Below are 18302 nucleotides of genomic sequence, written 5' to 3'. Positions count from 1 at the left end.
AGGACTTTGTTCTTGTAAAAATTGGCCATACAAATTAGCGTCATGGATCAAGTTCATCACACAACATCAAAAGTAATCCTTAGCGAACAAGCTACAAGATGCTACAAAAATGATACAAAACAGAAAAGAAAGAGAGTTTTTCTATTGTTTTACCTCTCTCTCTCTCTCTCTCTCTCTCTCTCTCTCTCTCTCTCTCTCTCTCTCTCTCGCTTTCTTTTTTTTCTCTGTGTATTCTCACAGGAAATATTTCTCCTATTTCTTCCATCCTCTCCATTTATCGTTTTCATCATATTTCCCTATTGAATCTGTAGAATCAAGCGAATAATGTAGACATTGTTACTAAATCCTCCCAAACTAACACAAACCTTCCTCTTTTTCTATTTTCAGTCGCTTACTCATCCCAGGATTTGGTGTACAAATGGAAGGGATCGAATCCAGTGTCAATGGCTAAAGATGTCGCCTTATCCCAGTACGACTTCCTTAACATCTCCACCGCCAACTTCACTGCTACAGGGCCCGGAGGAGGTTTGTCAACATTCTTTGTTTTATCATAATGGCTACTGCCACGAGATCGCTATACTTGTCAGCACGCAATTATTTTCGGTCTTTGATGCTTCTGAAAGACTGTGTGTGTGTGTGTGTGTGTGTGTGTGTGTGTGTGTGTGTGTGTGTGTGTGTGTGTGTGTGTGTGTGTGTGTGTGTGTGTGTGTGTGTGTGTGTGTGTGTGTGTGTGTGTGTGTGTGTGTGTGTGTGTGTGTGTGTGTGTGTGTGTGTGTGTTCATCCTGCACTTTAGATTTGCAGGCCATTTCCGACTTTCTCAATATAACTGACAGTTAGTTTCCTTCCTTTAGAGATAAATAAAGAGTCTTGGCGACAAAAGGAATCTAACTTATATTTTAATTGTTAATGACTTGATGTACACTTACTGATCTTGAGAAAAAGTTCCCATTTTAATTATCTGAAGAACTAACAAGAATGTTTGGTATTATTATTATTTGCAAAATTTTCATTGCATTTTAAAATTTTGCTTTCACGCAATTAAAGCCAATTTTTAAAATTTAAATTTTAAAATATAATTTAAACACACACACACACACACACACACACACACACACACACACACACACACACACACACACACACACACACACACACACACACTCCGAGAATCTCATCTATTTGGAAAATATTTTAGATATAAATAATTTATCGAATGATTTATATTTTAATAAATTAATTTCTATCCTCGGAGTTTATTATATTCTACGATGTAAGAAATGAATCTTATCCCACCATATAGTACATTTGAAAGAAGCAAAAATAGTCAAATTTGTACGGAGACAAAACGGATTACCTCCTATCAAATTTCAGTGATTAAAAAACTAATGAAGTGGAGAAAATCATCCATAAAATACAAACAAGGCTATGTTCTTCATCTGTAGAAACAACCGAAGAAACAAACCGCTGAAAAAAAAAATATTCACAATATCATGACTGAATTTGGTATGCTGAATTATTCTGTCAGAAATAAGCAGTCAAACAATCGGAGCCAATAATTGTTCCCACCATTGTTTACGGTGGGAACAACTTCGGGGCACTTCATAGAAGTTTTATGCGAATCATTCCTTGCAGCTCATTATTGTGCACTGAATGTCTTTGCTTCGAAGTAGAGATCGCGTCGATATGGATGTCGGTTATTGAGATAATTAACATCAAAGATTCGGTAAAGTAAAGGGCCCTGATATTTCGTTCTTAATAGCTGAATGATGTAAAAGGCTATTCTGGTCACAAAAGATGAACGCCAGTTGTTCCAGGTTTGTCCTATTAATAAGTAAGAAGCTCTGCTTTATTCCAAAGTAACCTTTAGACTAGATTAGAATATTCCAACAACCTTGATTTTCTTCACTCCTGAAGAACTTCCCTACTATGAAACGGGAGAAAAAAATTGGCTAACTCTATGTCGATTTTATCTCATTACCCCCCTTAAAAGTAAGGAATATTAAGGGAACTACATAGGATTAATTGATTTTTTTAAATAATAGTAGTTTATTTTTTAAAAAAACTTTTTCTTTCTTTGGTCGGGTGGAAGTGGAAAGTTCCGGAGGTGGATGGTTCCATCTCTCATGAACTTTCATCACACAAAACAGGCAAAAGCCAGAAAAACACACTCAGTTTATATACTATACAAAATTACTTTCTGGTTTGTTTAAAGCATAAATCTTCATTTCAGTGCGAAATATAAATGCAGAAAATCAGTTGCTTCAATAAGCTAAAGTTCAAAAAAAAATCCATCTTAAAAAATTTCATCTAATACAAAATGTTGCAAAATATTTAAATTAGGGAGAGCTCAATAAAAATTAAAATAAAATAAAAATATTCATCAACAATATGTATTTATATAATTGTGTTTCATGCATAAATTTGCGTATATTGTTTCTGTTAAGAATCAAATGTAAGCAGTACGATACCAAGGCAACACACCCAACTAAAGCTGTATGCTCATAGCACTCTGATCAATTTTGAAATTTTTTAATTTAAAATTTAATAACTTTACTATTAAATAGTGATTTATTCATAATATTCTCCAGTAATATTTGCAAAATGACAAATTATTTTTATTAAATCTCTTCTTTCAAGTATTATTTCTTAAACACCTAAAAAGAGTTCATTTATGACAAATACAAGAATTCAACATTAACGGGTTTCGGTGTTGATGTCCCAACTGTTGGGACATAGTGGCAATAGTTGTCTAAATTTTCAATACTTATTTAAAAACAGGATGACCACATCTAGTGCTTTCGTACTAGATCTAGTACTTTCTTCCTTCCGAACAATAATAACAACAACATGAGAGTTAGACATGAGTTTAATATTTTTCTCTTATCCCACCTCCCCATATGTGTCACGTTCATGGACACAAGCATGATTTCTCTTTTTTCCTCCCCCTCTCACTGTTTGCTAACGATCTCTTCCCCCCCCCCCCGATCCCATACTCACGCAATCTGACTCACAGTAGCCAAAGAAAATATATTCTTCGCTATTCAAACACTTCTCGCGCGTTATAAGATCATCACAACAATGAAAACAAGTGGGAAAATTAAATATTTTAATACGAGAAACCACCTTTTATTGATGCACAGCGTAATTTGGATCCCATTGTGTAAAACGTTTGTTCCACGTTTAAAACCTAGCACACAACACTGTTAAATGTTATGACAAGATGGATGACATTCCAGTGGATTTTTATCCTTTCATCGCTTAGAAGTTGATTATGTAGAGGAAAATTTATCGAGGGTTGTGTGATATCGCGTGTACCGACGAGTAGAGTTGCCTTCGGGAGCTTGTGTTTCCATCTGTCGATTTCGATGTAATTGGATGACTCTTGAACTAGTTGGTTTGGATGAAGAACAGCTTGTACAAAGCATTTGGAGGCAATATCACGAAGTAACGTACAGATATTTGTACAGATATGTACAGATATGGCTGCATCTCGATGGAGGAGAACATTTCTGACAAACCACGGGGCATCAAAGATCATTCGGAGGCATTTGTATTGTAGAACTTGCAGTTTTTTTTTATATTACTGGAGGAAGTGTGACCCCAAGCAGGTGATCCATAGGTTAAAGTGGGTCTGATGATTGTTTTATAGATGCACAGCTTGTTCTCGGTGCTAACTTGGCTTCTCCAGTTGATGAGAGGATTAGCGCTCAGCAATTGCTGAATTGGTTTTATTGCAGGTATATAAAATGTGGGAGATTAAAGCTGAGGCAACTGTCTAGTTGTATCCCTAGGTATTTGACTTTGGTTTGCCATGGGATAGCAACATTGAACATTTAAATTACCCCGTGTTGCGATTTTTCTCTTGTAAAAAGTATGGCATAGCTTTTGTCAGCAATGACGTCTATTCTCCATTTCCTGAACGATTTTTCAAGGTTTGTTGCTGCGTTTTGCAATCGCTGCGTTGCTATGTGCGACCTGAGTGATCTGGTCATAATTGCCATGTCGTCCGCATAGAAAGCCATTGTGGTTGATTCTGTGTATGGGACATCCGCAATATAGATGTTGAAAAGTAGGGATAGCAAAGAGCCTTGTGGGATACCTGCTGTGATTCTTCTTGTAGCACATCGGAGCCCACGCAATTTAATTTGGAATTTCCAGTTTTTCAGGTAAGAATCAATGAGCTTAGAGAGATATAATGGAAAATTAGCAGTTATTTGTAAATGAGGCCTTTGGACCTGTTGAATTGTGCTTTGACCTGTCCGAATTGCTTTTTAGAGAAAAGGTTGGTTTTGTTTGTCGCCTCTTGCAGATGTTAAGGATTATTTTTCCCAGTCATGATAGGAGGCTGATGGGTCTGAAGTTCTGAGGGAGCTGAAGTGCTTTCCCAGGTTTGTGAAAGGATTATGTCTGACAGTTTCCAACGAGTGGGGAAGTAACTAAACCTTAGCATTGCATTAACTTTGGCTACTGCATGCATGATAGCTTCATGGGGGAGCGCTTTTATTACTTTGTTGGAAATCTCATCAGGTCCTGGGCCTTTTTGTTATCAAGTTTCCTGATAACAGAATATACTTCCTTAGGGGAAGTACGAGATATATTTTCACAGCTCTGGAGTAGCGTAGTGCGCAACGAACGTGCCGGTGAATTTTTGCAATGAATAGTAAGTCCTCATGCGTGCAGTTAGAGCTGCATCGTAACTCCAGGGCGTCGAAAGCTTCTGCTTTTTCGTCGTTACACACAACAATGGAAATGTCGGGATATTTGAACTGTCAGATGTTTAAAAAAATTTCAAACTTCACCAATGAGATACAATCGATGTTGTACGAATTTCAATTCATCGCTCGCAGTCGCAGTTTGAGTTGAAGTAGTCGTAGGTGTCAGTTTAGTACAGTGGATTTTGAAGTCCAGTGTTTTTATTAAAAAAACGTGTTCACTTCTTCATCAAAAATATTGTTATTTAGATTTTCTCTTTACACATGGAGAAGTGGCAAGAAAAGCTTTCTAAATTTAACTTTGATTCTAAATCTCAGGGGGGAAAAGTGCACTGCATCAGTTAGGAAAGTACATAAACAAGCTATAAAAGTGAAGATCTGAATGTCGGCCCTTCCCACTCACAAGAAATCACTTCTGACACAGGTAATTCAGATAAAAGAGAAAGTGATGCTAGTTATGATTTCAATTCAGATTCAGGTTTACAAGGTTCTTCTAAAAAAGATCAAAAAATCATATAAGCAAAAATTCAAAGAAGACTGGTTGGAGGATCCCATTCTTAAATCATGGATCAATTCAGGTAAAAGTAAAGGACAAACTGCTTATCGTAAATTTTGTGATAAAAGCATTAATGGAAGCAAAAGTGTAATGATTCGTCATGCAAACACTCCAAAACACAAGCAGAATGTATAATCTAAAAGAAGCACACCAGGTATAATGTTGTTGTTTAAATCCAGTTCCAAATACCAGTCGGAAAAACAAATTAAAGAGACAGAATTAAGATTATGTGCATATGTTGCAGAACACAATCTGCCTTTGAGGCTTATGGATACTCTTCCAACTCTATTGAAAACAATTGCCCCTGATAGTGAAATTGCTAAGAAAATACAGTATGGAGGCACTAAATATAATAACTCGCCTTAACTGTACATTTTGGCATTCAGGCTCGCCCTAACTGTCTTATAAGAAATGTTTTGTCTATAGATTCACTCAATGAAATCTAAAAACCTTCAAAATACTTATTTTTCTTTAATTATTGATGAGTCAACTGACATTACAGCAAATAAATCTCTAGCAGTTGTGGTTCGTAACTATGATGATTCCACAAAATTAGCAGAGGATTCGTTTTTAAATATCATTGATGCTAGTGACGAAACAAGTTCAGCTTTGTTTGAAGCTCTAAAAGAATTATTAAACAAGCTGAAGGTGCCCTCTTGCAAACTTATTAGGCTTTGTTGCTGATAATGCTTTAGTTATGATGGGACAGCAATCTGGCATTCAGACTCGCCTGAAATCATTAAATGAACATTTATATATCGCCAGATGCATGTGTCAAAGCTTTAATTTAGGTGCAGCTGAAGCATGTAAGAAACTACCAAATTCATTAGAACTACGTGCATATATTTACAGTTTCATACAAAGGAAACCGAAAAGATTAACAGAATTTAAACAAATTCGGGAACTATCAAACTTAAAACTACATAATGTGCTGAGGTTGAGTAAATCTCGTTGGCTCTCAATGCATAATGTTGTGCAAACAATAGTAGAACAATGGAATGCTTTGGTTTCATAGTTTATCTTGAACGCAGTAGAAGATGGAATTGAGCAAGCCAAATCAGTTTTAAATGCACTACAAAATCCCTTAATTAAGGCATATTTTCTCTTCTTGGCATTTATCCTAGCAACAGTAGTAAATCTAAATTTAGATTACGAAAGCACTGAATATCGTTTTCATCTTCTAATTTCATCAGTAGGAGATAAAATGAAAATGATCATGAAATATTTCATGAAATCTCGGTATGTTACAAATACATCAATTGAAATGATAAATCCAGCTGACAAATGGTCAGTTTTTAGACATAGAAAATGTATATCTAGGGGCGAGAGTGGAAGCCCTTCTGATGAGTTTAGATAAGAGTGAAGTTCCAGAAAGAGACATAAGACACTTCAAGGAGAAATATTTGTCCTTCTATGTTGAGTTCTGTAGCCACGTTTTCAAACGAATAAATTTCAAAGATCCTGTATTAAAAAGCTTAGTGATGCTGAATCCTGAAATGTGCAAATCAGAGACTGTTTTTACAGTATAATGACACTTGCTGTAAATATTCCTAATGTTATTGAAGAAAATAGTTATGAAGACCTCGATAGAGAATGGCAACTATTGAAGACTGTAGAAGCATTGCAAAAAAGGTCAAGAATCCATGGTTTTTTGGAATAAAGTTTTTGAAATAAAAACTGTGGTAGGAGAAAAAATGTTTCCTAATTTAACAATATTAGTTAAAGCTGTACTGTGACTCCCTCATGCATCAGCAGCAACTGAAAGAATATTTTCAGCGGTGAAAATAAATAAAAATAAAATAAGAAATCAACTCCAAACTCCCTTGATGAATGGACTCCTTTTGACAAAAGAAAAATTGAAACATTCATCAGCTACAGACCTTACTCTTTCCGAAGAGTTAATTAATTTAGCAAAATCTGTTACAAATAATGAATAAATACTGCCAGTTTTTCTTGTGAGTTGTAACCCTTGTATATATGTACAGAGCATATTAAATAACTGAAATTTTAATGTTACATTATTTATATAAAATGTTACATAAAAATCTAGTACTGTTTTTTTTTTATTTAATACCTTTTTCCTGCATAAGTTGCTACAAACGTTTTTGCTGGGCGGTCATCCTGTTTAGGAGAATTCTATAATCTTTCTTCAGTTATAATTTCAATACTTATTTAGGAAGATTCTAGAATTTTTTCAGTAATAATATTAGGAGTTTTACAAAAAAAGCAAAGCTGAACCTTCTTTTTATTTCAGGTGCAGGCTCCTCCCTTTTGGTTCGCTTTATTCTTAGAAGAAGAAGAGGTTATTTCATTCTTCAAATCTATGCTCCGTGTGCCATGATCGTGGGAGCATCTTGGGTTTCATTTTGGATTAATCGAAATGATGCCGCAGGTCGGGTAGCAGTAGGTTAGTATTTTAATATTTAATTTTGTATATTAAATATATCTGGATTTTTTATTATCGTTTCTGTTGTTTGGATGGTTTAATAGATTATTACAGAGTAATAAGCAAAGGAAGTACTTCACTGCCGGTATTTCTCTTCCAGGTATTGAGGCATTCTCAAGGTTAGAATGACTGTAATGTGATCACAGACAAGAAGATGACTGTGATCATATTATAGACAAGAAGATAATCGTAGAAAATTATAAAAAGATGCGTTTCATAATGGTATTTTGTAAAATGATGCGATCCATTTGCCACAACAATAGGTTTAAGATTTTTGTTTATATTTATAAAACAAAAAAGGACGAAAATGATATATTAATAGTAAATATTATATAGGGATAAGTAATATCACTTCAAATCGTTTTAAGATAAAAAGAGTACTATAACAAGAAAAAAAAAGTAAGCCTGAACCTAAAATATTTTAAACTATGAAAATTATTGCTCTTTGTCCACACTAATAATTCGCCATAGATGCCTTTCAGGCGACTTACCAAGATCGGCTTGTCTAACCATAATTTTAGGATAAAGTGGTTTCGTATGCATAAATATATTTTTTCGTAAATTGTGTGTATTCTCCTATCTGGTTTCCTTGTTTTCTATGATGAGAAAACGAGTACTTTTTTACTACTTGCGCCCTAGGCAGCTAATTTTGTTCTTGTTTACGGGGTGGTAAACATAATTGATTATTATTTGCGTAAAAAAATTACCTTTTTATATGAATTGCTTATAAACATTTTGAATTAAAGGTTATTAAAGCATACTGCTGATTTTCAAAATAGAACGGAAAATTGATTTAAAGAAATTTGGCGAGATGAAAAGAACGTATCAAAGGTCTAGGAGACTATCATCCTCTTTTGAGAACAGTATCAATCAGGCCACAGTTGAACATACCGTCTGTGTGCAGTCAAGACACTTCGATAACAGCTTGAGTATTTCCATTCTTATTCATTTCTTTAATAAAACCTCCGTAGGATTAAGGTTTTTTTCCCTCCCAGAACCTTCGGTTTCTGTGTTTCATCCATCAAGACATGAGACAGACAGAGAACGCGCATGGTGCACTAGTTAGGATTAACAAGCTCTATCTTAATATTAAACGTTTTTATGAAGACAAAGTATTTAGCCCCTGAGCTTGACACATTGAAGGGAAGGTGATGATAATCATAATGTTTTTTTTTAATTCTTAGTTTGTTTGTTATCAGATTTTATTGCTTTATTCTTAAAAATGTCTCAGTGTTAGTGGAGAAATATTAGCAATAAAGTACGTCTTTTACCTACAATGATATATATATATATATGGGACTTAACAAGTTAATGAACGAAACTTGTATCCTTTCCATGAAATCTCATTTCTAAACGTAATCCTTAAAACATTCCTTTCATCAAACAAAAACGCTATATCTTCGAGAATTCCTAATTCATTAAGGGAAAGATGCTTACATAAAGTTCCAAATTCAAATTCTGTTTTTATTTCCTTATGTACTGAGTGCAATAAATATTTAATTTAGCCCTTGTTTGTTAAGTTTCCACTGTGAGTTGCTGGTGGGTGTCTTTATTCGTTATTTTCTGTTGCGTCATTCTGTTGGTGCCAAAGGACGTTGTTCAATATTCAAGAAGATAATAAACTAAAGCGGTCGCTCTACTTTCTTCGTTTTTCCTACTGTTTTCCCGAGTTCAAAATGGACGTTCAAGGGGGAAGTTTAGCAGCTGTTGGTGATGAGTTATCCGTCGTCAGCCGCAGCTGTTAACGTCCGTACACTTGATAAGGATATCTAGAGTCATTGCCGTTTTTAGTGGCTTCGATTCAGAGCAGATAATTGAGACCTCTACAAGGTAACTGAGTGAAATATAGCTGTCAAAAAAGGTTCTTAAAATTAAAATGTAATCGAAAAATGTTTTTACCTCCTTTCGGCGTCACAATATTTTTATAGTTTATGTAATGGAGATGTTGAAAGTGACGTATTATGCTATTAATAATTAAAGTATAAGCTCTTTTAACTATTATTAATTATAAGCAGTTAATTAAAAGTCATTTTAAGAAGGCTTCTCCAACATGTACAAGAAGTAGGAAAATCACGTCTCGTGAGGCACATCATCATCTTTTCCTCTGTGATTTTTGAAAGATTACTGGGGGTTGATCTTGAAATAAGAAAGTATTGATTCTGAAATAAGTTTGAAGTATTGTTTCTGAAATAAGTTATCAATCTATTTAATTTTGGAATAAGTTAAAAGTATTGATTCTGAAATAAAATACCGTTAATTCTAAAATAGTCACCTATCATGTTGAGGATCTTGAGCTTGAAATTAGGTAAATTACCTTATAATATCATTTTCGATTTTAAAATAATATGTTGATCTTCAAAAGGTATTTATGTTGCTCTACATCTCGATTTTGAAATATGTTGATCATGAAAAGTTACTTATCTTAATGTAGATCTTGATCTCAAAAAATCTCTTATCTTGTTATAGTATCATCTCGAAGAATTACTGTCTTGTCACATATCTTGATAAAATATCGATTTCGTTTTGAAAGTATGTAAATATTATCAAAACGTATTTGTGTTTTATACTCATGTAACTATAATGTACTTGTTTACAGGGGCTACCACAGTACTAACATTAGTAACGATGGGGTTTGGAGGAAGAGCTGCTTTACCCCGTGTAACATATGCTACTGCACTCGACTGGTTCGTCATCATGTGTTTTACTTTTGTGTTTGCTGCAATGGTAGAATATGCCTGTGTGAATTTTGTTGATCGGCAGGATGCTCATGCCATTCAAAAGAGAATCGATCAAAGAAAAAGGATGGAAGAAAAAGAAGAAGACGGCAACGATATAAAAGTAAGAACTGTAGAATATGTATTTTTTAATATTTTTCTTTAATTTTTGTATAAATAACTGAATGATAAAATTTAAATGTAAACATAATAAAATAAACACTATATATTCTGTATCTTATTAATGTGATGTAATAGTGTTCAACTTTTGAACTGGAATTCGGCACTCTGTATAAATAAGGTATCAAATATTGTACAGTCAGAATTGAAAAGATGCTTATAAAAACTGGTATTTTTAAATAAACCAAGCCTTGCCTACACCTGGCATTTTCGCGTTAAAAGGAAATATTAAAGGCGCAGTCGCTAGCTGAGATAACAAATTATATGATTTAACAAATTAACCATGAAAGCATTAAGAATATGAGATATTAATTTCAGAGCTTTTTTGAAAGGAAGGAAGAAAGTAAGAAAAGAAACTAAAAGCATTCAGAAGCGGTTTTGTAAAGCGTTGTTAATGCATAAACAAGGTGAGGAGTAGTGAGTTCGCTGTCATTCTTATCGCAGCGTGCATGGATGTCTCAAAATCAGCGATAGCTTCACAATTTCATGTCGTGTGAGGACCATATATATACACAATATATATATATATATATATATATATATATATATATATATATATATATATATATATATATATATATATATATATATATATATATATATATATATATATATATATATATATATATATATATATATATATATATATATATATATATATATATATATATATATATATATATATATATATATATATATATATATATATATATATATACAATATATATATATAGAGAGAGAGAGAGAGAGAGAAAGAGCGAGAGAGGGAGAGAGAGAGAGAGAGAGAGTTAAATTAAAATATTCTTTATATCAAAATAGGGCATCCGTATCTCAACCACAACCTATTCTTTTCACTTGGAAAGATCTGGATTCGGAACCTTCCAGGACCGAAGGACCAACATTGGTCTTTTAAACTAAATTATCCCGTGAGTTATCGGATTTCATACGCGTGTGATGGGGGAAGGGGGGGTTCTCCCTCCATGAAGGGAGTTTTCATCTCACATAACATGTAAACCGGGAAGATAAACACATGCAGTTAACAGCTATATCAAGCATCAGAGTAAAAGATCACATGATAGCAAACTTCAACTAACTGGCAATATCAGTACAAATTCTGTGGAGCACACAGAAAGATACACGTCTCTTGATTGCAATGATGTCGGTGCGAATTCCTTAAAAAAACATTATATTTTTATGACTCTTCAGCAGCTGAATTTGTATCACTATGATTTCTATTATCGAAAGTATTTAAAAAAAGAAAGCAATAAATATAAACCTATAACAAAATTTACGGACAGCATCATCTCTTACTCAACACTATAAACACTTAATGTTCTTACTTCGTTGAATATGCAGTGTAAAAGTTACTAACTGGAATGCTAATCACATCATGCAAATAACTTATTTTATATGATTTCCTCCTACAGAGTTTTTCTAACGTTTTGTCAACTAGTGACAGAAATGGCATTCACCACATATTCCAAAAATTCCCTAACGGAAACAACTTCTATTACATCTTCAAAAATAAGGTTAGATTTCAAGCAATTTTAATGACGGTACTTTATCTTGATGAGAGTAATCGCTGCTTATCTTTTATCGCTCGAAAGTCAGTAGACAGCCAATCAAAACACAGCTGCTGTATTTGAGGTCCTGCACGTGAGCAATCGACATTGCTGGTTTTGCTAGTTTTCTCTGCAACTAAAGTCACTTTATGATTTCTATTTTTTTAAGTTACGTAGCACACACACACACACACACACACACACACACACACACACACACACACACACACACACACACACACACACACACACACACACACACACACACACACACACACACACACACACACACACACACACACACACACACACACACACACACACACACACACACACACACACACACACATTCATGACTGAAATATTGCACAAATCAGAAAGAGAAATGTTTGGCGTTATGCTTATTTCCAATTGTTAAAGAAATGTCAAAGTTTCTCTACCGAAATTTCTACGGTTCTACATGATTTGTTGTGCATACGTGTTTGTCAGTCTATATCTGTGATTTTTCTGCTGTGTTATGTGTGTTATTCTCTATTTTTATCGTAAACATCTTCGACCAGACAAAACCTCTACAACAGTAGTTTAGTGATTGAACTAAAGAGTCAGTACCAATCAGGGCATTGGTAGACACCATACGATACAGTTACAATCACAGTTGTTATTGGCTCTTGTGAGGTCAGTAGTGGAGAGTCTACACGCAAATAACATGACTAAGAGCAAGTCATCGAACCACAATCTCTTTTCTTTAACGACACAACTCACAAAGGCTCTTAGAGTGTTCTACTTTCCTTTTTTTTTAACATAAGTAAAAGGCTATTTTTATTGTCGTGTTTATTTGGTGAGTATACATCAAAGGAAAACAGATAATTGTATAATATGAAAATAAATTTCAGTAGAACGTTTAGGAACTTTTGATATTTCTATCATCATTTATTTCTAATATTTTTTTTGTATCAAAAAAGTATTAGAAAATTTTCTCATGGATGTTTTTTTTTATGATTTCAGGATGGCGAGCTGAACCAGGAAACACCCTGCATTGATAACACCAATGTAAAAGTAAAAATCGAAGAGATTGATGAAAAATCAAAATTTATGAGGTACACGAAGAGATTTAGAACACGATTTAGAAGAAAATGTCGTAAAAGATACAGAGAGTTTGGAGATTTCGCAGATGCGGATGTGTTGAGTTTCTCTATGCTGGAAAGAGGAGGAAAAATTGATGAATATTCAAGAATAGTGTTTCCAGTAACTTTTACAGCTCTCAATATACTCTACTGGACGTTATATTTGTACATAATAGACGATGAAATTCCAGTAGATCCAACACCACTATAGAAAATCACCATTCATGGAAATCTCTCCTGCAATAACACTGTATTTATATTACTGTACATTTTTGACGGAATGGCCACATATTGATGATTTAAAAAAATACAGCGAGAGACTCGTTGCCACTGTAGATACTGCAACGACTTCTCTAATATACCATTCTCATATGTGACGATGGAATTCAAGTTTTTTATTACTATGCTATCTTGGGTGATAGAACTCTGAATTTCCAGTGCCAAGAACTGGAACTACAGTTGAAATATTAGACTTCTACAATGGTAGAAACTTAGATTTTTCTTACAAAACATGACATTTACCTATTAAAAAGTTACTGAATATTTAACATTTGCAGGCAAATACATCGGACCATGGTTTGTATACTTCATCCTTCTTGATTTGGTGAATAACAACGCCATCTGTTAGTGGTTTATTGTAGTATGTTTGTATTGAACAATTCAAAGAGTGGCCAACTACGGCATCAAGAGAAATTTAAAGGAACGTACATTTGAACTGCTAAAAACATTGAAGATCTTAGTTGGTATTATTGCTAGAAACCACAAGTTTAATTTTATAAGACTGTATAATCATTCATGTACTACTTTGCAATTGCAGATTTAATGGTAATATGCAGTTCAGAGATATTTGTTAATATGGTTTTGTTTCATTCAAGTCTTCCAAAAGCAATTCGCATAATATCATCAATGACTCAAACAACTACCATATATTTTATAAACTTGCATCTTTTGACATACTTCCGTGCAGATCTCAGTATAAAAAGAGAACAGGAACTCCATCTCTTCAGAACTGGCTGGTTCTCGTTCTTGTTGCGTGATAACCAACCACCAATCACTACATGCACCATGAACGTTTAATTAATGTCTCTTCTTCTTCTATCACATTAATACCAAAGTAGCTCTGATTGGTTTTTATCACTTCTTATGCAAACCGAGCATTCTAAAGATACATGGAAAAATATTCAAGATGCGTTACCAAATGTAGCTAATTCATTAAGGGTGCTTGTGTCTTGGACATCTTTCTATTACTTTGACGAAGAGTTATTAGGTCACTTCATTTCATGGACGAGATTTAAACAAAAGATGCCAGAAGCCAACGATTTCAAGCAATATCATTGTTCATTAACTTTCAATGAATCTAGTAGGAAGACAACTGAACAGAGAAACATATATTTATATATTCTAAAATGTACGTAGAAAAGAAATTTATTTTCTGCAGTTATCGGAAAGGGAAAAGTTAAAATTAAGATTTAAATATTCATAGTAGAAATACTACATAGTAAGTTAGTCATAGATATTCTTCTTTATCTAAAGAACAGATCAAAAATATTCAAATCTTACTGGATACATTCCTTACAGTAATTCATAGCTATTAAAAAACTTCTAAACTTTTAAGTATTGTAATATGCTGTGTTTTTGTTCATTCTCTTTCTATCCTTACCTTTGATCACTTTTAAAAAAGGTTCTTAGGTCGAGAAAATAAATCAAGAAGAAATGTTTTATTTCAATCATGTATTTACTCACTCGAATGATGCAGATGTAAAACTTGAAATAAAATTTATCCATCCATCATGATTATTTCAAAACATTACAATAGTTGTCTCTTCGTTTCATTGTCTGTATATTTTGAGATTTCATAATTATTATGACTAGTAGTAAAATAGTAATCATGATGTTAGCCACCGTTTATTTTTATTAAGCCTACTTTTTGATGATATGCCAATAAAATAATTATATCTTATATTCTGAATTTTATGTGATAGTTAGAATTATAAAGCCATGCAAATTATTAATATTTTAAGAATATTAAAGTTTTATTCACATATACACAACAACATATTTGCATTTCCGCAAATATTCCAAAACATTCGTTATTTTATTGTTCAAACTTGAGCTATACCTACTTTTTTGCCTATTCATTTGCTTAATTATCCTTAGAACAAGAAACTTCCCCAACCTCTATGTAAAAGGGATTGCTTTACTTATTAAAAATGTACTTTTTGTACTTTTGGAGAATGTTAGACGTGATGTTATAATTACTTTTAATTTCTGTTAAAGAAAGTAATTTATTTTTCTCTTTAGAAGTAATATTTTAACTTATATTTCATTTGTAATATAAAAGACAATAATTTAAAGCTAACAATATACTGTACTTTCAAAAAAATTCCAAAGTGTAATATACGCCTTTATAAATTTCATCTTGCAATATTACAATTAAAACAGTATGACGTATTTGAAAGTAAATAAGATGCGATATGTAATAAGAGAAATAACATAATTGAGCAACCATACTTCAGTTGTTGTCAACGGAGTATTTTGGTTGGAAAGGCCTGGGTTCGAATCCTGTCTATGATTCAAGGAATCTTTATCAGCGCTTTTCGATTAAACGTAAGTTAGCTGGTCTTATATGGAAGTGGAGTAGTTCTTTCCCCCAAAACACTTGCGTTTTTCTTCCCTCAAACATTCGACTTTCCAGCATCTCTCTACTGCATGCTGGCAAGATGAATATCTAAAAACATTATAATTAGGGGGCTCAACTTAATCCTAAATGTACCAATAAGCTTTCATGAGTGCCATGCCAAAGGATGTAGTATAATATAATTTTGATTCAATTTAATGATGTTTATGATTTAATTATGAAATAAGTTTAACGATTTCCCTCTAGTGAATACTTTGTAAGTTCAAACATCAAAAAAAATATTTGCAGATACGACTGTTCGAAGTAAGAAACATCGAAAAAGTTTCTTATAAACCTCTCTAAACTATTTGAGAAATGAATACAGACTGGTATTGGCAAAATTATTACTAAGTAAAGAGGAGATGAGAGTAGGGACAGGTTGGGAAGTATACCACTTAATACTTGTTCGAAATGCCACCAGGTTCTTGTCAACCGAGCTCTCTGTTTTCTTTCTTGAATGCGTCACGATTTTTCCATTCTACATTTACAGTTTCCATAGAAACAACCCAAGTTCTTCTGACGTTTGCCAGCCAAATATCATCGTGTCTGGCCTCAGTTTCTTTATTCGTAATTACTTCATGGAAGCACAGAACTGAAGAAAAGAACGCGAAGATTTAAAAAGGTTTAAGTTAATTAAATTCACTGTTCAAGTTCGTTGACATTCGTGTTGTATCGTATTTATATATATATATACGTTCTAATTTAGATTAAAAATTAAACGTCAAGAAGAGATGAAATATTAATATCATCCGAATTTAAAACTTTTATGTGATTTCTCTTAGTTTAAGGAGGACTCATGTTTAAACAGAATTATTTTAAGAAGAGAGAGAAGAGGTAAAAAATCACACGAAATGACAACTGTGACGTATCGTTCCTGATATTAGTTTCATTGGCTTCTGCACTCACAATCTCAACTTAGACAAGCTATTTCTCCTTATTAGGATGGCAATCTAACTTTGGCGCTTCAAATATTGGAATATGGAAAAGCTTCTTCTTATATATTCATGTTTTGATCATATTATTTGATAACTCTTCATGATAATCTATATTTTAAATAAAGAGCAAAACATGTAATAGATTGGCAACGTTAGATGCACCTGACCACCAGAAAAAATAAATATTTTCTAAGATTAAATTTATTTGAATTCCTCTTCTATGAAGCATAAGTCAAGCTGAACTTCGTCCTACGCCGACATACAGGGTGTTCGGGATAAATTTGACATATTTATAATTAATTATATTTTTCCGTAAGTTACATGTATTAACACACACTTCTCTTCATTTAAAAGTTTGGACCCTTCTTCATTCATATACAAGATGTCAGAAAGGATGGATAGCTGGAACCCACCTGAATCATGGAAGAGAATAACTTGTATCATGATGATTCGTGCCCGCCATCAAAATAAGGATATTACGACTGCTGCCCAATGCTCCCTGAATACAGTAAAAACAATCAGGCATGAACTAGAGACTTGCAATGGTGACTACGAGGATGTATCAAGAAGAAAGATCCCTAGCAGACGATCTGATTGCGTTCGTACAGCAGAATTCCTCGCAAATCTGCAGGAACAGGTGTTGAAGAACCCTGGCATTGGAATTCGGGCTTTGTTCGTGGAGTTGCTAACTGTAGTCAAGCCCTGGATAACAAGGGTAGCCAATGGTAGGCCGTATGTATGGCAGCAGGATTCGGCCCCTTGCCACACCTCTGGGAAAAGTCAAAAATGGTTGTCTGAAAATTTCTACGACTTCACCAGTCCAAATGTTTGGCCTCCAAACTCCCCAGACCTTAACCCCATGGATTATTTTGTATGGGGCGCAGTTGAAAAAGACACCAATCGCACTTCCAGTAATACAAAAGCCCAGTTAATGGATAAAATTAAAACAGTTTTTGCGGCCCTTCCCAGGGAGACTGTAGCATCAGCTTGTTCGAGGTTCCGAAGCAGAATTGAAGCTGTGATCGATGCTAATGGTGGTTATTTTGAGTAAATCTTGCTGATAGTATTGTAATTAACTCTGCCTGTAATGTTTTTTTGTCAATTCATTAAATTTAATAGATACAAAGAAGATTTTCTTTTTCCTTACGAAACTGTCAAATTTATCCCGAACACCCTGTACATTTTCGACATCATCATCCCCAGTACATCAAATTCAATACTTCTGTGAGAACTTAAACTTTCGTTCCTTTTGCTTCTAAAATGCCTTTTCCAGAAATATACTTTATATTCTTGTTTCCTCTTCCATTTATTTCTTATTTTTGCAAATATGGGCCAGCAGCATCTACACAACTAACTCTGGTTACATTTCATTTAACCAATGCCAATGTGTAATGG

At 33.6% G+C, this 18302-nt stretch overlaps 1 protein-coding gene across 1 annotated transcript in view; it reads left to right on the top strand.

Moving 5' to 3' along the window:
• The window catches only part of LOC150107417 (gamma-aminobutyric acid receptor subunit alpha-6-like), a 72287-nt gene extending 58781 nt beyond the window's left edge, over positions 1 to 13506 (top strand). The window contains exons 6-9 of the mRNA XM_090391837.1: positions 388 to 525; positions 7524 to 7676; positions 10312 to 10553; positions 13177 to 13506. Of these exons, the coding sequence (XP_090247963.1) occupies positions 388 to 525; positions 7524 to 7676; positions 10312 to 10553; positions 13177 to 13506 (863 nt within the window). The remainder of the gene's footprint in view (positions 1 to 387; positions 526 to 7523; positions 7677 to 10311; positions 10554 to 13176) is intronic.
• The last annotated feature ends 4796 nt before the right edge of the window (positions 13507 to 18302 follow it).

The sequence above is a fragment of the Typopeltis vanoorti genome, chromosome 4 (assembly GCF_054136105.1).
Source record: "Typopeltis vanoorti isolate ZY-2024b chromosome 4, IOZ_Tvanoo_1.0, whole genome shotgun sequence".
NCBI classification, from domain to species: domain Eukaryota; kingdom Metazoa; phylum Arthropoda; class Arachnida; order Uropygi; family Thelyphonidae; genus Typopeltis; species Typopeltis vanoorti.
The sequence above is the reverse complement of the archived record's forward strand: the minus strand, read 5'-3'. Positions and strand labels throughout refer to the sequence as shown.